This window comes from Mustela putorius, unplaced genomic scaffold, assembly GCF_011764305.1.
Source record: "Mustela putorius furo isolate JIRA1106 unplaced genomic scaffold, ASM1176430v1.1 tig00004039_pilon_pilon_pilon, whole genome shotgun sequence".
Lineage (NCBI taxonomy): Eukaryota > Metazoa > Chordata > Mammalia > Carnivora > Mustelidae > Mustela > Mustela putorius.
Genome location: NW_025422174.1, coordinates 3655851 through 3681522, shown reverse-complemented (window position 1 = coordinate 3681522; position 25672 = coordinate 3655851). Strand labels below are relative to the sequence as shown.

General features: G+C 48.8%; 1 protein-coding gene and 1 non-coding gene across 3 annotated transcripts in view; one reads left to right on the top strand and one right to left on the bottom strand.

The window, feature by feature from the left end:
* Positions 1 to 678: 678 nt before the first annotated feature.
* Positions 679 to 25672, top strand: part of HS3ST4 (heparan sulfate-glucosamine 3-sulfotransferase 4) — a 390917-nt gene continuing 365923 nt past the window's right edge. The window contains exon 1 of one of the 2 annotated variants that reach the window (XM_045072610.1): positions 679 to 1496. In XM_045072610.1, coding sequence (XP_044928545.1) covers positions 760 to 1496 — 737 coding nt within the window. In that variant the 5' untranslated portion in view covers positions 679 to 759. The remainder of the gene's footprint in view (positions 1497 to 25672) is intronic. The other variant, XM_004774044.2, reaches the window with a different exon arrangement.
* TRNAQ-CUG lies at positions 18437 to 18527 on the bottom strand. Its single transcript is given in 2 exon segments — positions 18437 to 18483; positions 18491 to 18527. It is a non-coding gene; the product is annotated as a tRNA-Gln (tRNA).

Here is a 25672-nt window from a genome sequence, read left to right as displayed (position 1 = left end):
GGCCCCCAGCTACCCGGGGCGCGGCGGCGGCGGCGGGCGGCGGTCTCCGGGTCCCTAAAAGTGTCGGGCGAGGGCTGGAGAGCGCGGCGTCTCCGGCTCCCCGGGGAGGGGAAGCCCCCGGGGCTGGGCGGGGCCCGCCTCCAGCGCGCGAGTGCCGAGCCGGGTGGGGGGGGGCACGATCTCGGCTCTCCCGGGCGCCCCAGCCCCGGCGCACGCCCCCGTCTCCGCGCGCCCCCCCCCCTCCGCGGCGCGCGCGAGGCGCACTCCCCCTCCCTCGGCGGCGCGGGGCGCGCGCCCGGCCCCCTCCTCCTCCCCTCGGCGCCTCTCGGCTCTCCCGGCAGAAAGTTAGCAGCGGGGAAGGAACTCGGGGCTGCAACAGCGCGCGGCGGCGGCGGCAGAGGCTGAAGCGGGAGCCGCGGCGGAGCCGGGGAAGCGGGGGCGCTGCAGACGGAGCAGGTGCAGCCGGCGGGTCCGCGCGCCCCCCTCGGTCCCCTTGCCAGAGGCTGAGGGGGGGGGTGGTGGGGGGCCGCCCGGACTCCGCGGGCAGAGTGGGGAGGGGGGCCATGCGGCCGGGCTCCCCCCCGGCGCAGCGGGACAGCGGCCAGGGCCGGGGGCGCAGCGGCGTCGCTTCATGCAGCCGGGGCGGCTGGGCAGCGGCGGCGGCGGCGGCGGCGGCGGCGGCGGGGGCGGCGGCGGCTGAAACCATGTCCGGGCAGCGCCGGGGGCCGCCGCCGCCGCCGCCGCGAGCCGGGAGCCGCGATGGCCCCGTGGCCCGCACCTCCTCCGCCTCCGCCTCCGCCTCCACCTCTCGCCGCGCCGCCGCCGCCCGGCGCCTCTGCTAAGGGGCCGCCGGCGCGCAAGCTGCTTTTTATGTGCACCTTGTCCCTGTCCGTCACCTACCTGTGCTACAGCCTCCTGGGCGGCTCGGGCTCCCTGCAGTTCCCCCTGGCGCTGCAGGAGCCGCCGGGCGCCGCCGCCGAGCCCCCGCCGAGCCCGCCGCCGCCCTCTCTGCCGCCTCCCCCCGTGCGCCTCGGCGCCCCCTCGCAGCCGCCCGCGCCGCCGCCGCCGCCGGACAACGCGAGCCGCGGGGAGCCGCCCGAGCCCCCCGAGCAGCCCGCCGCCCCCGGGGCCGACGGCTGGGGGCTGGCGAGCGGCGGAGGGGGCGCCCGGGACGCCTGGCTCCGGACGCCGCTGGCCCCGGGCGAGATGATCACGGCGCAGAGCGCGCTGCTGGAGAGGGAAGCGCCGGAGTCCAGCACCACCGACGAGGAGCTCGCAGGCCGGAGAGCGGCCAACGGGAGCAGCGAGAGGGGCGGCGCCGCCAGCACCCCGGACTATGGGGAGAAGAAGCTGCCCCAGGCGCTCATCATCGGGGTCAAGAAAGGAGGGACCCGCGCGCTGCTGGAGGCGATCCGAGTCCACCCGGACGTGCGGGCGGTGGGCGTAGAGCCGCACTTCTTCGATAGGAACTACGAGAAGGGGCTGGAGTGGTACAGGTAGGACCCTGGGCTCGGCGGGGCGGGGCGGACGCACGGGGAGACCCGGAGGGCGAGCCGTGGCTCTCCGGGCTCTGGGACACCCAGGCGCCGCCGTCCCGAGACCCCTTATCCCCATCGGGGGCTCTGCCAATCCTGGCGGGGCCGCTCAGGGGCAGCGGCGGAGAGAGCTGGACGCTGGCCAAGGATCACTTTATTTCAGGGCGAGGGGTGGAGGTGTTGCCTCGCTTCTGCCTGCCTCGGGCTCCTTGTCTCCTCAGTTTGCCCAGCTCCTAGCCTGGGAATCCCCAGCCTTGGTGCCCGCGGGGTGCTTCCTAGCCCGGGCTCCGGCGGGGCTGCGCTTCTGTGCTGGGGACGCCGAGGAATGAAGCAGGGTAGCTAGATGGATGTAGCGGCTTTGAGATCTCCTGGAAATCTCTCAAAATCGCCCTGAAACGCATTTGCGTGGCCGGAATCCCACTTTAGTATTTTCAGGTTAGAGCAAAAATGAACAGGCAACAGTGAAAAAGATGATGCTGGCAAGTTCTGGCTTTCTAGTAAACACCGAGGATGCCCCCCCCCCCGCTCCCCATCTCCAGAACTTTCGATCCCCCGTGGCTGAATGAATCTTGGGTCGGTTCGGCCTCGGCAGCACCAGTGTGTACACGACAGTTGGTGCCCTTAGAGTTTTTGTGCACTGCACCCGTGTCCTTTCCAACCCGCACCTCCTTCACGACAGACTGGAGCTCCTGTCATGTGAAATGTTCGCCTCTCTCCTTTTCCAGTGCTGAGATAAAGGGAGAAGAGACCGTAGAAAGTTAGGTGCAGGTAAAATAAATTAATCCTCCAGCTTTCTGGCCGGCCATAGCATTGAACTCCCCGCTGGTGGAAATTCCCAAGACGAACCTCCTCTGCTTTTTTTTCCCTCTCCCCTTCTTTCCTTCCGTTTTGTATCTCTCTGGAAAATAGATCGGGATGCCTGGCCCCATCTTGGTTGCATCTCAGTAATTAATTGCAATTGTCAAACAGAAACACAGGCTTTGTCAGCTAAAGTGATGCTATCATCTTAAACAGAGCCAATAGGTAAAATACAAGGATTGTTTCCTGACAAGTTCCCTTCCTGTTGAAGAGATGTGCTTTCCAACTTTAAATTACAGCCTGGGAAAAGTTTTAGAAATAGCTTAACTTAAGAAATAGATAATACATGGGTGTATTGTGATTGATTCCTTCCACTTTAAAAAATACGCCTTATGCTTTCAAAGCTTGAGAGAAGTACACTTAGGCATAAACATTCCACCACATTAAATGGAAACAGCAAATGTGTCTGTTAATGTCTTGTCTATTTCAACAGCCAGAACTAATTGCAATATTTTAGGAGGCTTCAAACAGCCCCTTCCTATCAAAACATAAAACAGCAAATGCCTAATTTCACTGGAAAATCAGTATTTATAACATCACGAACCATGGTTTCCAGTTTGTGATTATAATTAAAAAGGTGTTAGGATGATTAATGCAACCACAGAAATAAAGAGAAGGGGTATGCTGTCTGGGAGGGTTTCAGTTATTCAGTTCTTGGTTAGGGGGGATGTCCTGGTTTCCGCAGTGAGGTAGCCTCAGCCCTAGGAAGGTAACAGTGGCTTTCTCCAATTCTAATTTTAAAGCTGCGTATCTCGGGAGAAATGCCAAGTGCCCTTTTGGGAGAGAGAGAGGCATAAAGATCACATCTTTCCAACATGTGTTTGGGTTGATTTGTAGCAGCCGGAAATCGAGAAGGGAGTGTTTTATTCAGAAGCCTTAAAGTTTGATAAAGGGTGCGTGGTGGCATGCGTGTCAGGAGGTCCCATCGCTGGGACGGGAGAATTTTCTGAATGAGAGCATGGGAGATGTCAGATTTTCTTAATCTTCTTCCACGCTGAGGCTGGGAAGAGGAGGCACGGAGACCGGTATGACAGGGCTGTGGAAGGTTCTATCCCAGCACTGCGTACTCCCGGCCGTCCCTCGTGTGGTCTTTGGGGCTGAGTGTGAGTGTTGTGTCCCCATCCACAGAACTGTTATCCTGAAGACGTGGGGAGATTTCTCTTGATCCTCGCTTGAGAGGATCACGGGGTTTCTCTGCGGCCCCCCATCCTTGACCCCAGGGTCTCACCCACGGCAGATCCTTGTGGTGCTTATCTTAGAGGTGCCGACCGCAGGTGCTGGAGAAGAATCTGTGTAGCACGGAGGTATCAGTGGCCACGCAAACCTGGCTGCTGAGAAGATGTCTCGAAACCCCTCCGGCCCACAGGAGTGTGCTGGGGCTGCTCCCATACCTCTCCAGCCTTACCAGGGACAGCAGTGCTTTGAGCGTGTTTGTGGGATTTTCACAGGCTCCTGTCTCCCCTGGAGGAAGAGAGGGGATGACATCCTCATTATATTGCAGAAAAGGAAACCGTGGCATCAGTTCAAACCAGTAAGGGAAAGCCTTCCTCTTGTTTCCCCATCCAAGTGCATCTCATAAATGGCGGCATCTGGGCTTGAATGTACATGAATGGTCACGCTTCCCTCCATCTATGGAGGAGCCTACGCGAAATCTGCCTTTCCTCGCCTGAGGAGAGGACCACAGATGAATGAAAGGTTTTGATTCTCTCCCCGACTTGTTTGCTTTCCCTTTTTCTTGTCGAGGTGCTTCTGTGAGAACTGGCTAATTCTGCAAGTGTTCCTGGGGTGTTTTCAGTCAGAGGGAGAAGCGAGAATTTGGGGTCAGCTCCGGGCAGCCCTGGTTTTGGGCTTTCGTCCTATCCCAGCAGAACAGCCCTGGGAGTTTTATCTCCTCCATGTCACTCCAGTCTTGTTTAAATCTGGGTTTTGCTTTCTCCTACGCTGTTGATCTGATGTGATTTAAAAACACATTTGAGATTAGAATGGGTGCTTTGGATTTCAGGGCAAGATAGACTAATGCATTAGGAGGCGAGTGTTAAAGCTGTGGGAGAAGCAAGCCTCCCTTGGTGGATTGACCCAGGCCCATGAATTATAAGCGGGGGTGGACTTGACCCTCCTCTCTCTACTCTTACAAACCAGTGAAATAAAAGGGCAAAACCCCAAGGCACCTTTCAGAATGGGCCACTCCAAGCTGTCGGGGCAGAGACCTTAGACTCCTCAAAGGGGTGGGACCTGGTGGCTGCAGCAGAACTCATCCAAGAGACTGGGCTGCCTTGTGGTGTGGCCTCCCCCGCGGCTTACAGACTGTATAGTAACCCTGACCTTGGCTTTGGAAACACCTCAGCTCCAGGGCAATGGGAAGGGAACCTCCGGGGTTTCAGATGGTCTGCCCTGCCAACAGTGAATATGCTTCTCCCATTGGCTCGGGGAAAATCACTCAGGAAAACGGTTCCCATAGTCATGCTTATGGTACCCAGAGGAAGGTGGTCCGCAACGCTGTTTGCTCTTGGTTTCTGGAGCGAGAATGAGGGAAGAAGCCAGAAAGGCCCTGGCAGTTAGGGAATGTCTGTTCTTTACCGAGCCGTGCTCCTGAACCTGACATTCAAGTGGTGGGCAGGAGAGACAGGGAACAGTCTTTCTTGTTACCTTCTTCAGGTGGCTACTAGAAAATGTACCATCAAGCTGGTGACTCACATTATATTTCCACTGGGCAGGGCTCCTAGTAGAGCGGCGCTTTTTAAGCTTTAAACATGCATGCGTCACCTGGGATGTTGTGAACATGCAGGATTCTGATTCAGCATGTCTGAGAAAGGCCCTGAGAGTCTCCATTTCTAACTTCTCAGGTGCTGCTGATGCTGCTGATCTCCGGACCTCGCTTTGAGTAGCAGGGGTCTAGAGAGGAATGGGTGTGTGCATGCGTGTCTGTGGGCATGCCTAGGTTATTTGAAATCAGATGACTAGGGAAAACTTCCTTGTGAGGGTGATGTAAACGAAGTGAAAGAATAAAAAAGAATAAAATTCTGTGCTGCGTAGAGATCAGGGTAGAGAGGTTTCCAATAGTAGGAACGGTAGATGCAAAGGCCCTGAGGCAGGAGCAAGCCTCATGGCTTTATAAAGGGGTTTTTTCAATATTCCCAAAGCACAGTGTTTGTAGTTGGACAAAATTGGATTCAAAACCTGGTTTTACAACTTACTTGTTGGATAATTTTGGATAGGTAACTGATTTAACATCACTCATCTTCAGCTTGTTTATCTGTGGATTGTTGGGGAGAATAAATGACATAGTAAAGGTGAATGTATTTTCAAAAAGAATAGAAAGAAAGAAAAATCCAAATGAACCCAACTCCTGTTTGTTTGTTTTTAAATTTTCAAATCATTTTGGTCTGATCACAGCTGTCCTAATATTGACTGAATATTGATTGCCCTATTGGGCAGGATTTTGGGAAAAATCTAATAATGATTGGCTTTATAATCTACATCTGCCTGACTTTAAACCAAGGGTCACCAACCTGGAAACCCAGTGAAATAGACTGGGGGGGGGGGTAGAAATTGGGGGCATGTCCCTGTCTGCAGGTGTCAGCCACTACTCAGTTCCAGCTACCCTTCCCTGTGTGCAAATGTTACCACATCCTGCACTTGGTGGGAGAAATCGGAAATCCAGGCTCTGATGTGAAATCTCTTGTTTTTTCCACATTGGCAAACTGATTGAAATTTCTTAAAAGCCTGTGTGGGCCAGCACTGTGGGACAAACAAAACACATCTGTGGGCTGGAGACAGCCAGCTGGCTACCAGTTTGTGACCTCTGGTTTAAACTCATTTTAGAAAGTAAACCGGCATAGCCAGACCCTTCAGCCCTTGCCAGGATTGTGGTTTACGTGTGCTATTTTAGTTTCCATTTTTTCCCCCGGCTTTACAGATTTTGCAAGCGCAAGGTGTGGATACCTCCCAGATATATTGCAACAATAACAAAAGGAGCTGGAGATAAACATGAACACTGAGGCAGGAATAGCCAATTCACAAACACGTCTCCCTTTTGTGTTCAGCGACCGTGTTTTTGAAGGTGGGACAGCTCTTCCCTCGTTCACTCATCAGTCAGGAGCGCCAGTGGGATCCATATAGATAAGTTGAACCTATAAAATAGATTTCCCCTCAGGTGGGTTCCGTAAGACCCGAGAGATGAAAGTAATTGGGTCCTAGCTTCTGCTCTGCCACCTTACTAGTTCTGTTGGAGCTCAGGTGACCCGCTCCATTTCTTTCTTTCTAAAACAATTCTGTTTCCTAGATAATGAGACTGTATCGTCTCCGAAGTGTCCATTCAGTGAAATCCCTGGATTCTAGAACAGACTGCTGTGTTAGACGTTGCAGAGGGAGGAAGCGAGTAGGGGAGAAGCAACAGTGTAGGGTGTAAGGGCCTGGTGGGCCAGAGGGAGCCATTTCCTTGTGGGCGTGGGTTGACCCTGCCCCTCCGGGGGGAACTTGCTTGCAGGCCGCGGGTTTGGGGCGGGGCCAGGCGGGTCGGAGACGTCCAATCTGGGAGGCGCGCATAGATTTGTTAGGGTGACTTGGGATTCAGTTGGCCCCCCGTATTGCTGACCGAGTGCAGTTCTCCCTGTGTGTCGCATCTCGTTGGCCACCTGCGTGTGGGCGGGGCTCAACGCCCTCTATAAAGGTGAGGTTGTGAGGCAGGGGAGGGTAGTGGGTGGGAGCGTCCTCTGCTGCAGCATCCTGGTCCTTGGGCGCGTCATGGGCCTTGCCGGGGAGTGGCCGGGTAAGGGAAGTCGCCGGTGTTGGTGTCCTGGTCGACGCCGCCTCTTTGGCCCCCACTGGTTGGTTTGATTTCCGATGCTTGGAGCGAACTACAGCTTTGCTTGATGTTCGCCTTGTGTGGGTCTGGTTCCTTTGATCAGGGACCCCAACATCCGGAGCATGTTCTTCCATCGGTCTCTGAGCCAGAGGCCACTGCGTCTTCCTGGTGTGATGCTGAAGCCTCGGTTTCTGTATCTGTACAATGGGCTCAGTATCACTTCCCTTCCAAGGGATTATGCGATGATGAAATGAGTCTGTGACGGAGGACGTGGTTCTCTCCGCCCCCTGCCCGCGCATTTTCTCCTGGCCCGTCTTCACTTTCCCTGCCCGTCAGTACTCAAGGTCCTAAAGAGAAAGCCGTAATGCATTTTTCATTTGAATATAGCCTTTTATTTCAAGATGATGTCTGAATGAGGGATTTCAAATCCTGAAGCAGCTCTTAAGTACCTCTCCAGAGAATAATCAAACCCGGATTCCAGAATTTGGTCTATTGTAACTGGAGCTGAAGGAGAAGAGTCTGATTTCACAAAGTAGTTGCAGCCGGAATTCTCCACCGAGGGGCTGCGGTGGGGAAGTGGGCAGGCACTCTGGGCTTGCGCGCTGACATTTTCTTGAACCTACAGTAAGAATTGAAGCCGCTTGGCCTGGATAGCTACAGAGGCATTTAGAATGCCAAGGCCGTGCTTGCCTTCAGTTTTTCTGCAGAGCCGAAAGTGTTTGAGAAGGCAGGACTCTTCGAGAAGACCCCAGCCAGACTCCCTGGGCTTGAGATTTGGCTCCTTTCACTGGTTTTCTCCAGCTGTCATGACACGAATGACTTATTTTTATTTTTATTTTTGTAAATCATACCAGTCGTTTTTACTTTTTAGAGTCCGGAGAGAGGCCTCTAAAGGCGATTTTAGGTGAAGGAGAGATGGCTAGGGTTGTACGGTAGGAAGTTTTAAAGGTTTTGGTTTTGCATAATGGATGATACCTCTGGAACTGATTGAACCACCGCCCTGTTAAAGTAATCTCTTGATTCCATTGGTTTCTGCGGTTTAACAAGCTCCTCTATAACTGTCTTGGGAATTTCAGTCTGAAATTATAATTCACTAAGGGAGTCTTTCAGCCCATCTTGCCATTAATTAAAAGCAGGCGGTTGAATTTTTGTTTTAACATTCACTAGTTAGCGTTGCCTCCCTTTAAGGTTTTTTTTCCGGCATTTATTTAAGAATGTACAAAGCCTATTCATGGGGAAACAACACATGAATTAGACAGTGTTTTTTTGGTAGCAAGTAATAGAATATGATCTTAAACTGTTATACAAAGAAAAAGTAATTTACTGGTTTATGTAATTGTGAAATCTAGGGGATAATGACTTCAGGAACAGCTGGATCCAGGGACTCAAATGATACCACCAGGTCTCTCTCTCTTTCATCCTTTGACATGGTTTTCTCGACTTTGCTTTATTCTCAAGTAGGTTGTCTCACCACATTTTAGGCAAGATGGTAAACAGCAACCCAGAAAACATAGCGTTTATCAGGTCTTTTGGAAATCACTTTCCTTAAGAGTTTTTGTAAGAAATTCCTGGAGCTGCCATTGGCTGAGTTTGGGTCATGTACCTGTTCCTAAAGCAGTTAATGGTGTAGTACTCCAATTAGACTCAGGTGATGTGGTCACCACTTTGGGTTGGGATAATGGTGGGAGTAGGGAGGCAGCATTAGTCTCACTAAAATCATAGGGGACAATTTCCCTGTAAGAATGAGGTGCTCCAGGTTTCTGATGCTAGAAGTGGGGGCCAGCTGAACCACATGATCATTTAAACATTACTTATCATTTAAACATGTATTGGTTGTCAGCTATGTGCTGGGGTCAAACAGGAATCAATCATGGCCAGTGATCTGAAAGAGCTTATAAAATAGGGAAGTGGACAAGTAAATGATTATGTTATAAGGTAATAAAAGCTCTCACAAAGTAGGATTTATTCCAGGAATGGAAGGATGGTTTGATCTTAGGGAGTCTAACAATGTGATTGACTCTGTAGCAAAGGAGAAAAATCCTGGATTCACTTTATGGATGCTAAAAATACAGCTGATAATATTAAGTGTTTATTCCTGATTTTTAGAACACCTGCTGATAAAATAGGATCATCCTCACAGCCAGCATCATCTTTAATGATGTAACACTAAAAATATTCCCATTACATTCAGAAGAAGCCCAGAATGTCCATAATGATCACTGTTATTTATCTTTGTTCAGAAATTAATTGATGATGCATTTGGATGAGGAATACAATGAGAATGAGGGAGGTAGAATTATTACCACTCGCCAGCAGTTTTATCTCTTAATGGAAAACTTAAGATAACAAATCTTCCCATGAATCTATTAAGAACAATAATGGGATTCATTAAGGGGATTGGTAAGGAAATTAAGATGCAAAATCTATAGTTTTCCTATAAGGTTATGCCAAACATTTTGAAAATAAAATGAGAGAAAATATTCTATTTATAGAAGCAACCAGAGAGACAAAATAACTAGGAATAAATTTAGCAAAAATTGCAAGGGACTTGTAAGAACAAAATTTTAATATTTTACCAAGGGGGATCAGCAAAGAGAGGAGTAAATGGAGAGACCTTTTTCTCTAGGATGGCATGTCTGTCTTTTCCCTCTGTCCCTCCTCCTCCTTTGTTATTGGAATTCGGAGGCAGTGGTCATCGTAGTAGCGATGGCCATAACAGCAGTGGTACTAGAGCTGCCGAATTGAGGTCAGGTTTATTTGAAAGTGGTCTGAAAATATTGTTTCTGTGAACGTGGCCAAAATGATGTACTCTGTATATAAGATTCCCCTACTTTGTGTGTTTTATTTGAGCGAGAAGTTGATGGTAAGATAACTGTTACTGTTGAGATTCATAAACAGAGTTATAATTCCTTGATGGGTGGGGGGGTGCTCTGCTTTATATCCTCCATTCAAGGATGGTTGGACTGTGCCGAGGTGTGGATTAACCATTGGATTGGTGTAAATTAGTAGATGGTAGATGCACGAAGGGGAAAAAAAAGATCAGGGAAAGTAATCGTTGTTTTCAGTGGAACAGGGAGATGAAGGTTTGGGAAAGAGGGGCCGTAGCAGTGGTGGGAATGGCCACACTCTGCTCCCGGCACTGGGTCACTCAGTCTTCATGGGAATCATGGAACAGGGGTCCTGCTATCACCCATGTTTTCCAGGTAAGGGAAACTGAGTTGCACGGAGGTCAAGTAACTGGCTCAGGATGTGGAGTCGGGCTTCAAACCCAAGTCCTTGGCCCCAAACACACAGCATCTCATTTAACTTGTCTCAAAGCTCCTTTCCCCAGAAGCGTTGTCCTGTAGCTGCCTGGAAGCGAATAAGAACTGTGCACCTTTCCCTGCTAGACACGCTGGATCTCCCATATCCAGATGGGTTGGTTGGCCTGCCTCCGGGACAGGCTGGGTGTTGGTGGTGGAGGGGAGTCTGGTCTTAGCAACATACTGGAGCAGTGGCTTCCTTTCTGTTCTGGGCCCAAGTTTGTTCCTGCTTGAAGGGCCTTTTTATTTTCTGTTCCCTGCACCAGAATACTCTGCTCTAACCTGCCTGTGTCTTCTCATCCTTCACATGTTGGCTTAAATTCCAACTCTTCAAAAAGACCTTTCCCAACTACCTGGTTTTTTAAAAACCTGTTTCTACTTCTGAGCTTGTTGAGCTGTTTTATTTTCTTCACAGAACATATTTTCATAAATCGTACGAATTCCACATCTCCCTCTTGCTGGAAGGGGAACTACAAGGGACCGGGGGTCCCGTCTGTCTTTTCCTTGACGGTGCCCAGAACAGTACTTGGCGCACAGTAGGTGCTCCATAATTGTGGTTAATGAATCACTGATTTTGTTTTTTGTTTTTGCTTTAAATCTTTTTTTTTCCCCTTAAGATTTTATTTATTTATTTATTTGTCAGAGCGAGCACAAGCAGGCAAAGGGGCTGGCAGAGGCAGAGGGAGAAGCAGGCTCCCCACCAAGCAAGAAGCCCGATAGCAGGACTCGATCCCAGGACACTGGGGTCACAACCTGAGCCGAAGGCAGTGAGCGGCCCAACTGACTGAGCCACCCAGGCGTCCCTGTTTTTGTTTTAGAAAGAGAGGGTGAGAGAGAGGGAGAGCGAGCTCAGGGAAGGGGCGGAGGGACAGGGAGGGAGAGATTCTCAAGCAGGTTCCATACCTGGCGTGGAGCTCGACGGGGGCCTCAATCTCACAACCCTGAGATCATGACTCGAGCCGAAATCTGGACACTCAACCGACTGAGCCACCCAGGTGTCCCCAACCACTGATTTTGAATCAATGAACTGTTGAATAAAAGGGAGTACCTTCTATGTGCTAAGTTTTCTTGTAAAACTTTAGGCTTCTGAAAAGAAATCACACATTCCTTGGGAACTCTGGCCAAGAATTGTTCTAGGCTCTTTCACGGTACTATTTTTGCAAGACTATTTTGGGTGCAAGAAAGAGAAACCCACTCAACCCAGCTGTGTGGGCTAGACAGTCTCCCCAAAAGGTTCCCTCCGGCACACAACACTATCTGTGTGTCCCTCACAGGAGCCTCACCAAGTGGATACTTTCTTATCCCACGTTTGCCCGTAAAGAGAGTCGGACTTCAGAGGGGCAGGGGACAGTGCCGGAGTCCCATGGCAGGTTGTCACCAGGTGACAACGTTTTAGAAGAGCTTGGATTACTTCCGAGGGACCGTTATCTCCCGGGAGTGGTTTGGATTATGTTTCTCTGGATGAATGATCAATTATCAATCAAATGTTTAAGCAGAGGCAGACTACCCGAGTGCCTTCGTCCCTGGGTGCTCGGACTGCCTGTAGCTGTGTGGGGTTTTGAAAAAGAAAGCCGCAGCTGGAATCAGAAATTCGGGATTTGAGTCTGCTGTGTGTGTCGACCTTGCTTGGTGTGCACGGACGCGTAGTTAGCCTCTGATTTACAAGGATAGGATAGTGGTGACGTCCTGGGAACTGTGTGGTCTACACACGTTCGTTGTTACTAATCTGTGCACGTTTTCATGAATTCCCCCAGGTAATTGGTTTTCTGAAATGTTGCACTCCAGGGAGTACCTGAAATTCAGGACACTCTTATCATAAAGTTAGGCTAAGTTTAATTTATGGAAACTGTTAGGTAGCACGGATTTCAAACATTGGTTAGGGCAGACTGCATCAAGACCCCCAGAATTCCTGGAGAGCATCACCCTGCATTACTCTTCCCTGCCTCTCATCCTTTTATACTGGAAAATCATAAAAAGCTATATTTAGGGCATGTTGGCTTCTTAGGATTGCGCCACAGGTGGTGACCTTTGGAGGTGCCCAGAACATTCTCTGTTTTCTCTCAATTGACCTTTTATTTCATTTTCTTGCACACGCTCTCTGCATTTCCCAAGTCTTTATATTCACTTCCCACCTTCTGGCTGCGGGAGTAGCTCGTGTTCTAACCTGTTAAAGGAAGAATATGCCCTCTTCCCCAAAATGTCCTCATTCTAATCTCCGGGATCACATGGATCACATAGCAAAGGGGAATTAGGTTGCAGGTGGAATTGTGGTTGCTAAACGGCTTACCTGGAATGGTGATCGTCCCCAACTGCCTGGATGGGCTGGCACAATCACAAGGATCCTTTCAAGTGGAGGAGAGAGGCAGAGGGAGAGAACTTGGGGGGCTCAGCCTGCTCTTTGTTGAATTTTAGGATGGAGGAAGGAACCACAAGCCAAGGAATTCAGGCGGTTTCTAGAAGCGAGGGAAAAGGGAAGGAAATGGATTCTTCCTTTGAGCTTCCGGAAGGAATGCAGCCTGATGATGCTCTGACATGAGCCCATGGAGACCCATTTCTGACTTCTGGCCCAGAACCATGAAGCCAGTCCGCTTGTGGTCATTTGTTAATGCAGAAGTATGCTCTTCTCAGACATTTCTGGTGTCCCCTTCTCATTTCTTTTCTTCTCTTACTTTTTTCCTCCGTTTCTGAAAAATAATCACCTTTGAGGCTCTTTTCTGTCTCTCACCAAACAGCAGCGTCAGTGTTAACCGTCCACTTGCAGATGGTTGCTGGACTAGTTAGGGTGAAGATGAAAGTGCCAGAGCACAGAGACCTCAACACACAGTGGCTTAAATACCATAGATGATTTGTCTCCTACATAGCATAAGCTGATATTCGAAGTTGGTAGCAGGCAATGCTGCCTGGCGACCAGTCACTCGGAGGGGACATAAGCTGAGAACAGCGAGTTCTGGGGTGCAGCTTCTGTGTATTTGCATAGCATGGATACGCCTGGCAGTGTAGACTGCTAGGACAGCTGTGCTCCCTGAGGTCATTCAGAGCCCCAAGTTCTATGCCTTCCATCTTGTTGCTCTCCGTCCCCTAGGGAGCTCGTTACGCATGCAGACCCTTAGAGCCTGTCCTGTCCTTTCTGAAGCAGAATTTGCATTTTAAGAACATTCTTCCGTAATGATTATGCACAAAGGTTGAGAAATGGCCTTCAAGTAAGGTTTTTCAACCTTAGCACTGCTGATGTTTTTTGCACCAGGAAAATCTTCACAGCAGGGACTGTGGTGGGCATTGTAGGGTGATTAGAGCTTCTTTGATCTCTGCCCCTTAGAGGCCAGGAGTTAGTTTTAGCAAACAAATCTGGTCATTGCCAAGTGCCCCATGGGAGCTGGAGGGGCCGTGGGGCTCAACACCATCTCTGATTAAAACCCCTGCCTTGGAGGGTGTTTCTCTTCTGCACGATGAGAGCTACACATTGCTGCCAGCAGTAAGGCAGAGCACAGAGGTCTAGGAAGGAATTTCTTCTTGAGCCGCTGAGGCAGAAGCGACGTCTGTAACTTGCGCCCACATCCTGTCGGCGAGAATTTGGTTGCATGGCCACATCCCAACCACAGAGCAGTCTGGGGACCCTACTGGGTGTCTCTGTGCCTGAGAAGGAGGAGAAAAGGGATCTGGGGGAGAGTTGGCTGGCTGCTCAGGTAACTAACGCAAGAATCCAGTCTTCCTGTATCTTTTATTCTGTCTTCTAGCCAGAGGTGAATCTGGTTGGAAAGGGGAAATGAATTGATACAAATAAATTGGGCTTTTTTTTTTCCCCCCAGATGGAGTACCAAACTATTTTAGATCAGAGGAAATTTTAGATGAACACATAAAATTTAGCTGGTTCTCTGATAGTGTATTTTGATATCAAGAGTTTAGTGTTGCGGCGCCTGGGTCAGTTAAGCATTTGACTCATGGTTTTGGCTCAGGTTGTGATCTTAGGGTCGTGAGATTGAGCCCTGGATCAGGCTCTACTAGTCTGCTTGTCTCTCTCCCTCTGCTCAACACCTATCTCCCCCCATCTCTGGAGTAAATAAATAAGAAAATCTTAAAAAAAAGAAAAAGAAAAGAAAAATCGCCAAAACACTGAAGAGTGGAAAACCCAAATATTAAAATTTTTTTAAAAAAGAGTACAGTGTCCTCTAAACTTCAGTCATGAGTATCACTCTTGCAAGATTTATTTATTTATTTAGGCCACATAGAGGTACTTGACTTAATTGATTTTTTTTACATAAAAAGTAATAATTTTTATTTTTTAAACATTTAAAAAATTTTTAAAAAGTAGCTTCTTTTTTTTGTTTAAAGATTGTATTTATTTATTTATTTGACAGAGATGACAAGCAGGCAGAGAGAGAAAGAGGGGGAAGCAGGGTCCCCGCCGAGCAGAGAGCCCAATGCCGGGCTCGATCCCAGGATCCTGGGATCATGACCCGAGCCGAAGGCAGAGGCTCTAACCCACTGAGCCACCCATGTGCCCCCAAAAGTAATAATTTTTAAAATATTTTTAAAGACTATATCATTACTATAAATGTATGTATAAGTGGAGATATACATACATATATACACATTTATCTATGTATGTAACTACATATGTATGTATTTATGTAACTATGCCTGTATTTATGTGCATATAAATGTCTCTTATGTACATATGTATGTATCTTTTTCTTGAGCGGCAGGAGGGGCAAAGGGACAGGGAGAGAGAGAGACTCTGAAGCACGCTCCACACCCAGTCTAGAGCCTGATGCAGGGCTTGATCTCATGACCCTGAGACCATGACCTGAGCCGAAATGAAGAGTCAGACATGTAACTGACCGAGCCACCCAGGCGTCCCTGTATCTGTCTGTGCATGTCTGTGTCTACGTATGTCCCTGTATCTGTCTGTGCATGTCTGTGTCTACGTATGTCCCTGTATCTGTCTGTGCATGTCTGTGTCTATGTATGTCCCTGTATCTGTCTGTGCATGTCTGTGTCTACGTATGTTTCTCTCTGGTAGCGCCTGTTTCGGTACCGCCCTCCCCTCGCAGAGCTGCTGACGTGGCCTCCTGCTCTTGTCCCTGCGGACGCTCTTGCCCCTCTGTAGTCTCTTCTTTCATAGGCACTGTAGTAAGTAATCCTTACAGAAGATACACCAGACTGTATCGCTCTTGTACTTTAAATTTCCAGTGGCTTCTTGTCAACCTAGAAAGAAATTCTAAGTCATGACCATAATCGAAGGACACCACAGAATCAGATCCCTGCCCACCTTTCCAGACACATTTATTTGCCTCTTCTTTTTGCTCCTTTGCTTGAGCAACACTAGCTTCCCAAGAAGCAAAACATGGGCCTGCCTCAGGGCCTTTGCACTTGTTGCTCCAGCCACCTGCATTGCTTTTATTTATATAATTTGTACGGCTCGTGTCCTTTCTTTATTCAATTCTTCTGCCCCCCCCCCACCTCCTCCTTAATACGGCCTTTTCCTGGACCACTTGGACTCATCTTATACACTCCTACTGGTAAAAGCTCCACTCACTGGAAAATGCTAGTATATATAGTATTGCCCTTAATATTTATCTATATTCCACAATTACTCCACCCCTACCCAGATTTCTGGTGTCTTAATTTCCTGGTTCTTCATTCCTCCGTTCTAGAGGAAAGACCTAATTTTGATCTGTTGCCACAAAATGATTTAAAAGATGCTTAAAAGATATTTTCTGAAACTCTGAGCTAACCCTGTTATTTAAGTGCTCTGCCACTAGGTGGTGGTTACGAAACAGGCTGAGTCAGAAAGCAAGGCTTGTCTTGAGATCAAAGGTACGAGTGACTCCTTGCTCCTTCCAACCTGGGTTAACCCTGCGTATTTGTCCCTATAAAATAAGAGCCTTTATAAAAGGTTCAATCTTGGGGCGCCTGGGTGGCTCAGTTGGTTAAGCGCCTGCCTTTAGCTCAGGTCATGATCCCTGGGTCCTGGGCTTGAGCCCCCAGTCGGGCTTCCTGCGCAGTGGGGGAGACTGCTTCTCCCACTGCCTCTTGCCCCCCACTTGGGCTCACTCTCTCTCTTACATCATAAATAAATAAAATCTTTAAAAAATAAATGGAAGGTTCACTCTCAGTAAACAGTAAACAGACAACTAAGCAGATGTTCACGGTGTGTTTAAAACAAACAGACTCTGGTACGAACTCTCTCTTCTTCTTAGCCAGTTCTTTGTGTTCAGATACAGAAAGGACATTGCCAGGTGGCACTTGTCTTTCCTTCCTAGCACTCCTGTTACGATCTGGCTATGGACGAACCATGAACATACCACCTTACCATAAGGGAATGTTGAGACATTTAATGTTAGATAATATCTCTATAACACACATGCCGGACTTTAAATGGGGGCAGTATGGGGCGCCTGGGTGGCTCAGTGGGTTAAGCCACTGCCTTCTGCTCAGGTCATGATCTCGGGGTCCTGGGATCGAGTCCCGCATCGGGCTCTCTGCTCAGCAGGGAGCCTGCTTCCCTCTCTCTCTCTCTGCCTGCCTCTCCATCTACTTGTGATTTCTCTCTGTCAAATAAATAAATAAAATCTTAAAAAAAAAAAAAAAATAAATGGGGGCAGTACCCATTCTGCAACTGAAACCTGCATGGTGATTTCAACCAGCACATCCCATGACCTCACCCAGAACTACCAAGTTCCTTATTTAGAACAAAAGAGTGAGTTTGTTCCATACGTACTGGTTCTCCTTCATGTACGTATCACCGTGTTGACAGTTCCTTTTTTTTTTTCTTAAAGATTTTATTTATCTACTCGACAGACAGATCACAAGTAGGCAGAGAGGCAGGCAGAGAGAGAGACAGGAGGAAGCAGGCTCCCCACTGAGCAGAGAGCCCGATGCGGGGTTAATCCCAGGATCCTGAGATCATGACCTGAGCCGAAGGCAAAGGCCTCAACCCACTGAGCCACCCAGGTGCCCCTTGACAGTTCCTTCTTAAAAGTTTCCCTTTAGCTCTTGTCGTTGGTGCTCCACGGTTTTCTTGGGCTTGTGTCTTTTTTCCAGTTTCTACTCCTCTCATCCACCAGGAGGAAGACATTGCCCCGCATCACAATACGTTAGAGCATGTTTTAAAGAAAGTCCTTCCCCATGGCTTGAAACTTGGTTTTAGCTACAATTTCTACTCATTATTCTGATTTTTAGCACACAGAAATTCCAGGTAAAATCTGCACTAGCATGAACCGAAATGGAATTCAGTGCTTTCTGTATCTGAGAAGTCCTGGGTTGGGGTGGCCTTAAAAATTAGGGCTTAGGGGCACCTTCGTGGCTCAGTTGATTAAGCATCTGCCTTTGGGTCAGGTCATGATCTCAGGATCCAGGGATTGAACCCTGAGTTAGGCTCCCTGCTTCGCAGGGAGCTTGCTTCTACCTCTCCCTCTGCCTGCTGCTTCCCCTGCTAGTTCTCTCTCTCTCTGTCAAATAAGTAAAAAAATATTTAAACAAAATTTGGGCTTAAATGTTACCTCTGGATCTCTCAGGTCCACCGACCTGTCCTCATTGCCGGGGGGGGGGTGGTCAGCCTTGAAGCACTGCCTGACTGAGCAGAAGTGGGTGGGGACACAGAGTTGGAGGTGTGGGCCTTTTCCCAGGGCAAAACCCGGATGAGGTTATCAAGGAAGGGAAGTGGTTGCTTGTGCCAAAACACCAGATGTCTGTTTCAAGACTCTTTTGTTCCAATGTAATCTTTCATCAAGGTACAACCGAATAAAACAGGCTCACAGAGAGTTCCGCCGGCTTGCACGGGGATGGGAGGCCTGGGTCCTGTTCTGTGTCTTTTTCTATCAAGGTGGGCTCAGAGTGGCCCAGACCTCCCAACCCCAATGGGAAGATTCGGCATCTTTTCTTTTTAAAAATTAACAACAAAGTTTTTAAAGCCCCAGACCCCATGCCCAGCATGGAGCCCAACGTGGGGCTCGAACCCACGACCCTGAGATCAAGACCTGAGCTGAAATCCAGAATCAGAAGCTCAACCAACTGAGCCATCCAGGCGCCCTGACTCGGCGCGCCGCTTCTTTAACATGGAACGAAAGGAAGAAAGGCGAAGAGAGAGAGGAGGAGGGAAGACAAGACGAGAAACTTGTCTTGCCACTGTACCTAGATTGTGTGAAATTCGGAAAAAATATCCAGAGAACCTGCCCCTCAGAAATCACTAATTACTTATTTACAATATTTTCTATTTCTGTCACTTCCTTAGCAACCCCTAGCAGCTGCCTGGGAAAATTTAAAGGGACTGTCTGTCTTACATGAGAATTCTTCAAATAGCAAATGAAATTGTTCAGTGACATGAAGTCTTCCTGCCCAGATTCACTTTAAGAAGAGAGGGAGAAGTGATCTGGCATTTGATCAATCTTAACATAACTAGACAGCCCAGAATTTCTGGAACAGCCCTGATTCTAGGTCATTTTACTCTTTTCATTTCCAGTAAAGGCCTGCGAGCTTCCCGCTTCAGGAAGGTAAGCATCTACCTTCGGCTCGGGTCATGATCTTGGGATCCTGGGATCGAGCCCCGCATGGGGCTCCTTGCTCAGCGGGGAGCCTGCTTCTCCTTCTCCCTCTGCCTGCTGCTCCCGCTGCTGGTGCGCTCTTTCTCACTCTCTCTGCCAAATAATTAAGAAAAGGGTCAAGGCCTGTGGTAGGGATGAGGTATGGTTTAATTTTCATGCTTTTGGTAGCCTTATGAAAAGAAGTGCACATTTTGGGAAGAAAAATTCCTCTGTCAATCTAGCATCTTGATGTTTTCTTGTGAATTTAAATTGTATCCCAAAGGGTCTTTTGGAAGGTTCCTCAGCAGGGATTCCTTGGAAACTTGGGGACCCGGAGCTTCTGAAACTCCAGGGTCACTTAAGAGGTCCAGGCCAGTTTTGAGGGTGATTCTGGAATTTTGATGCCTCCCAACATCCCCTGACACGGTCCACATGCTCCTTTAGCCTCAGGGTCCCTCCCCGTGTCCTGGGAGTGGGAGCCTCGCTCTTCCCTCACTCCACCCCAGAGGAAGGCCCCGGGCCCTTTTTGTCTTTCAGGGTTTTTCTGCTGGATGAGAAGTAAGGCGACACACAAATACTTCCCTGCTGGGAGCCCAATGCGGGACTCGATCCTGTGACTCCGGGATCATGACCTGATCGGAAGGCAGTTGCTTAACCAAATGAGCCACCGAGGCAGCCCCCCGCCTCGTTACCTTTCTTAATCCCCACCGCAACCCCTTTTGGGTGAGGACGCTGTAGTCTCTGTGGGAAGTAAGGCACAGACAGGGGAAGAACATAGGCGTGCATTCTTTTTTTGTTGTTCGATTTTTAAAATTTCATTTACTCTTCCGAAGTAGATTTGACATACCGTGTTAAATTAGCTTCTGGTGTACGATATAATCCACCACCCCTCTGGTGACCATCACTTTGGTCTCTGTAGGTGAGAGTCTGGTTTATCGTTTGTCCCTTTTGTTCTGCATTAGGTCTTTGGTTTGGTTTCTTAAATTCCACATTTGTGGAAGTCCTATGGCATTTGTCTTTAGGACTGACTTATTTCACTTAGCATTCCGCTCTCTAGCTCCATCTCTGTTGTTGCAAATGGCCAGACCTCATTCTTCTGATGGGCGAGTAATATTCCGTTGCATCTATATTCTGCCCTTTTCTTTATCCATTCATCTGTGGGGGGGTTACTTCCATATCTTGGCTATTGTAAACAATGTTGCAATAAACATAGGAAGAATCTATCTTTTCAAGTTCATGCTTTTGTTTCCTTTGAGTAATGGAATTACTGGATCATATAGTAATTCCTTTTTTAATTTTGTGAGGAGCCGCCGTACTGTCTTCCCCAACGGCTGCACCAGTGCTCATTCCTACCAACAGTACACCAGGGTTCTGTTTCCTCCACATCCTTGCCAGCCTTTGTTGTTTCTCGTCTTTTTGATCCTAGCCATTCTGACAGGCGTGAGGTGATACCCCCTTGTGGTTTTGATTTGCACGTCCCTGATGGTGAACAGTGTTGACCAGAAGGTGTACCTTCTTGAAGCCACATGCCGTGCTCCCTCCCAGAGAGGAGATGCTGAGACATTGTTGTGTCCACACCTATGCGGAGTCCAGCTGTCTCCCGTGTCTGTCTGCAGACAGAGCTGTGATTCTCTGGGATCCACTCTGGCAGCCAAATTCCCCACGTCTGCCTCTTGGAGAATAGCTCTTGTTGTCGCCTTTCGAGGCTGTTTGGGAAATAAACCCACATCTTCTAATGCTGTGAGAGACTGTTGATAATGCCTACCTACTGGAGTTTGGTTTAAAGGTCTCAGCACTTCGGATAACTTCAGAGAGAGAGATTGATTTTCCGAGCCCTGCTGGGAGCTGGCAGCTCGCGAGACCTGGTGACTCAGCTACCCCTTCTCGATGTGGGGCAGCCTACGTAGGAGGATTGCCCTGGGCTGTGTGTTTTTTTAAAAAGAAGGGGAGGAAAAAAAAAATTCCTTCAGCCTAGGCTATTTCAAGGCAGTGTGAGGGCTGGAGAGTGTCTCTTCTGTCATGGTGCTTCCGACCTGCTGCCCTGGCTGTGTGATGTCTCTGCGGGGAGGGGCTGGTGACATCATGGCCACATTCTTCTTCTTCTTCTTCTTTTTTTTTTGAAGATTTTATTTATTTAGTTGACAGAGATCACAAGCAGGCAGAGAGGCAGGCAGAGAGAGAGGAAGGCTCCCCACCCAGCAGAGAGCCTGATGCGGGGCTCGATCCCAGGACCTCGGGATTGTGACCTGAGCCGAAGGCAGAGGCTTTAACCCACGGGCCACCCAGGCGCCCCTCATGGCCACATTCTTGCTCCTGATGAGGAGTTCTGTTCCCCCCCCTGAGGTAGGCAACTGCCTTTGGAAAGCGTTTTCATGAGAGGTCTGTTGGCTCTGATTTTGGTAATCCTGTCACTCCCTAGTTACAGAGCTCTGTGATGCGAACACAGAGCTATAAGCTATAACACATCTATAAGATGCAAGCCAGGGGCGCCTGGGTGGCTCAGTCGGTTAAGTGTCTGCCTTTAGCTCAGGTCCTGATCTCGGGGTCCTGGGATTGAGCCCCGCATCCGGCTCCCTAGTTAGTGGGAAGACTGCTTCTCCCTCTCTCTGCCCTCCCCCCAGCCCTGCGCATGACCTTGTACTCTCTCTCTCTTCTTAAATAAATATCTTAAAAAAAAAAAAAGTGCAAGCCAGCTGACGTGGAACAGAAGAACTCTGGAGCCTGGCTCCTTTTTCCTTAGCCCCCAGTTCTACTTAACGAATCACAGTTACGGGATTTCCTCGCGTCCTGCCAGCGGGCACCTGCTGCTCCTGGGGTCTTGCCCTTCTTCGCGTTTGTAAGAAACATCATGGCGCCGTGCACTGGATGCTTGTTATGCCAAGAGCTGTTATATACTTTCTCCACAAATAACAGCCCTCATGACCGCCCCATGAGAGAGAGAGAAAAAGAGAGAGAGAAGAGGAGCTATGCCTTACTATCCCTGTTGTACACAAGAGGTAGGGAAAGAAAGTTCAGTGACTTGCCCAAGGTCACCCTGAACCTAATGTGAGTTGCTCTGAATCCCAGAGAGTCACCAACAATTTCTGTATTTAGGTCACAATCCTGTGTAGACCTTCCTGATTGCCCAGTACTGGGCAGAGCACCTGACCCATTTGAGGATTTCACTTAAATTATGACTCTTTAAGTAATATGTATTCAGAGAAGACAATTCAAAAATACCAAGAGCATAAAAAACTCTGCCACCCAAGGTAACTATTCCTAGTGGTTTAGTGTATGTATTTCCATACATTTTTCATTATTTACAACGTATATAGAAATCATTTTCTTTAAGAAATGTATATTTTAACATTTGACTTTTAAAAATTGACTTTTTTCACCTAAAAGTGTATCATGGCTTTCTGTGTCTATAATAGAATTTTAACATTTATATGACTATAAAAGTAATGTAGACCATGGGCTATTCCAAAACGTTAGGGCCTGACCACACACAAGTTACAGAAATAAATCGCGTGTAAAGAATGAATCAGAAGGGAACGTGGTGCAGGGAGAGTGTCAGAGCCGATGAGTGTCAGAAGATGGAATGGCTGGGTCTGGATTATACTGGGAGGGCAGAGTCTTTTCATTTTTTTTTTTTTTTTAACATTTCATTCATTGATTTGAGAGAGAGAGAGAGACGGAGAGAGTGAGAAGAACATGAACTGGGGAGGAGGAGAAGCAGGCTCCCCCGCTGAGCAGAGACCACCCCTGCACCCCTTGTGGGGTTTGATCCCAGGACCTTGGAAGCATGAGCTGAGCCAAAGGCAGATGAGCCACCAAGGCAGTCTAGCAGAGTCGTTTCAAATCAAGATTTACATAAAACCATGATAGAGGTGCCTGGGTGGCTCCAGTCAGTTTAGCGTCTGACTCTTGACTTTGACTTAGGTCATGATCTCAGGGCCATGAGATCAAGCCCTGGGTCAGGCTCTGTGCTCATTGTGGAGTCTGACTGAGATTCTCTCTCCCTCCCTCTGCCTGTCCCTGCACCACTCCCTCTCTGAATAAATAAATAAATAAATAAATAAATAAATAAGACAACTCTGAATCCATAAAGGTAAAGACTGGGGGGTTTGCACCTAGAAAATGTGAAGTTCATGCACAGCAAAAAGAATCACCAATAGAGTGTTAGTCGGCTCGAGCTGCCATCCTAGAGTACTACACACCAGGGAGGCTGAAACAATAGAAATTTATTTTCTCATAGTTCAGGAGGCTGGAAGTCCAAGATCAAGGTGTCGGCAGGGTTGGTTTCTTCTGTGGTCTCTCTCTTTGATTTGTGGATGGCTGTCTTCTCCTGTGTTTCTGCTTGGTCTCCTCTGTGTGTCTGGGTCTGTATTTCCTTTTCTTATAAGGACACCAGTCAAGTTGGATGACTTCAGATTACCTTAATCACCTCTTAAAAGGCCCTGTCTCCAAATACCATTGCATTCTGAGGTCTGGAGATTTAGGACTTGAACACATGAATTTTGGTGGTGGTGGTTGGGGGAACACAGTTCAGCTCATAACACAGAGCAAAAGCCAGGTGAGGAGCCCGGAGGACGCATTTGCAGGTGTGGCTCTGACGGCCAAAATTCCCAACCCCCTACCAGCTGCTTGGATATCTTGGGCAACTCTGCTGTCCCTATTCTTTCTGAACTATTGCTGGGACTCTGTGACATCCCCACCCCCAGCTCCCAGGGAGTCACAGCCTTTGTTTGGATGCATTACTATTTCCATTCGAGTTATATCAACTCCCCAAGGCTCAGAGTCTCCTTCCAAGGACTTTGAATATCTTTGCTCTCATCTGTTATGAGATACAATTAAAACTGACTTTCTAGAGGCCAATCTTGGGGAAAAAAAAAAAAACTTTATTGTAAAAGTAACACAAGCTGGTATTAGAAGTAAAACCGTAATAAATACATGAAAAAGAAAATGAAAGACCTTTCCTCATTCCACTGCTCACTCCCACTCCCTGCACTGCATTCCCAGGAGGGAGCCGTTGCGTATGGTGGGTGGGTGGGCTGTGTTTCGTTCGTCCACGAATACGGTAGAATAAGGTGTGGTCACTGGTGCAGCCCAGTGGCATCAGCAGGGTGTTACTGATGCTCTTCACGCCCCCACGGCATTGTAGTTTCTTCACAGCCCTCCCCACTCCTCATCCCCTCCTAGGCTCAGCGCTGTGTTTCCTCCTTGCCCGACCCTACGCCATCGTCCCATTGGTATCCCATTTTTCAGAAGGGCAATCTCCAGTTTGGAGATGTTGGAGGTCAGAGCTCAAGGGCACAGAACTGGGAGACCCTTCAGCCAGACCTGCTGACTCCAAAGTCATCAGACGGTGAGCACTGTTTCCATGACGCTGCATAGAGGTCAGGTTCACTCCTTCGTCATCTCGACATTGTACCTCCTCGTAGGGTTGTATCATGATATACTTAACCTCTCCTCTTCACAGACGTCTCTGTGATTTCCATCCTTTGCTTTTGTGGACAAGACTACGATGGGTATTCCTGTGCTCCTGCCTGCCTCTTGCAGAGGAAACGGGATAGAGTGTGTGCTTTTAAAAATCTCGATACAATTTGATATATTTTGATAAGTTGTCCCAAGGCCATCTTCTTTCTAAGTTCTTGGGAAAGATCTCCATGCGGTCTCCGAGAAATGATGTAGATTTAGTAAAACTCAGCCCCTTTTGTGCCCCAGGTACCTACTGGCTCTTGATAAAAGCTTGTAATAATAAGGATGGTGATTCCATGTACAATTACCATGAGATGAAAGAAAATCAGCCGTTCGAGCGTGGTCATCCTTCTTGGGTACTCTTACTGAGAGGTTAGTTTCTGTTATCAAAATCACACTCCGTGCTCCTTTCTCCTCGGCATGAAAGGGGAGCAAAAGTAAATACTCCCTTTTTTCTCTTTGAACTGCCGCAGGATCATTTTTTCCGTTAGACTTCGGAATTCACAGTGAGGCCAAAGATTCCTTTTTTCAACTTTTCCCGAGCCAGTTGAAGTGGAGTGACAGGCTTGCTTTAGCTCTAGAGCAAGATTGGATTTCTGAGGTGGTGGTTTGTGACAGACGGGGAGGCCGTTAGTCTGTCCCGCGCAGCAGAGCTGGGGTCCTCCTGCCCCCAGCCTGCACCATGGGGGATTCTGCAGGTGCTGAGACGTCCAGCGTGGCGTGTGTTTCTTCTCGCGTCAGAGAGCGGATCCCGAGGCGGGCCTGTGCCCGTGATGGGACGGCCCTCAGAAGGCGTCTCTCACAATGTGACTGGGGAAGAGGTCGGCAGAGCTTGGGTAAGGCCAGAGCTGAATGGTTTCACTGGGGTCCGGCGATTAAGGAGAGTTGCCTATGGTATGGCTGTGGTGGTGGTTTTTAAAATTCCCCAGACACATTTATGCACGTGTTACTACAATAAGGCAGGTTGCCATGGATGGTTCCACTGTGGTCACATTTGCCCATATAATCTTTGACAGAGGGCCTCCTTGACATAATATGCCTAATTTCCATGGAAGAATTTTCCCTCCACTGTCTTGCTGTGAACACGGCCACTGTTTGTCTCTCTGTTTTTGTTGGGCACACAGCAGTTTGGAATCAAGATTCTATTTCCCTGCCTTCTTTCTGCTTGATGTTGGCCAATAAGGTTATGCT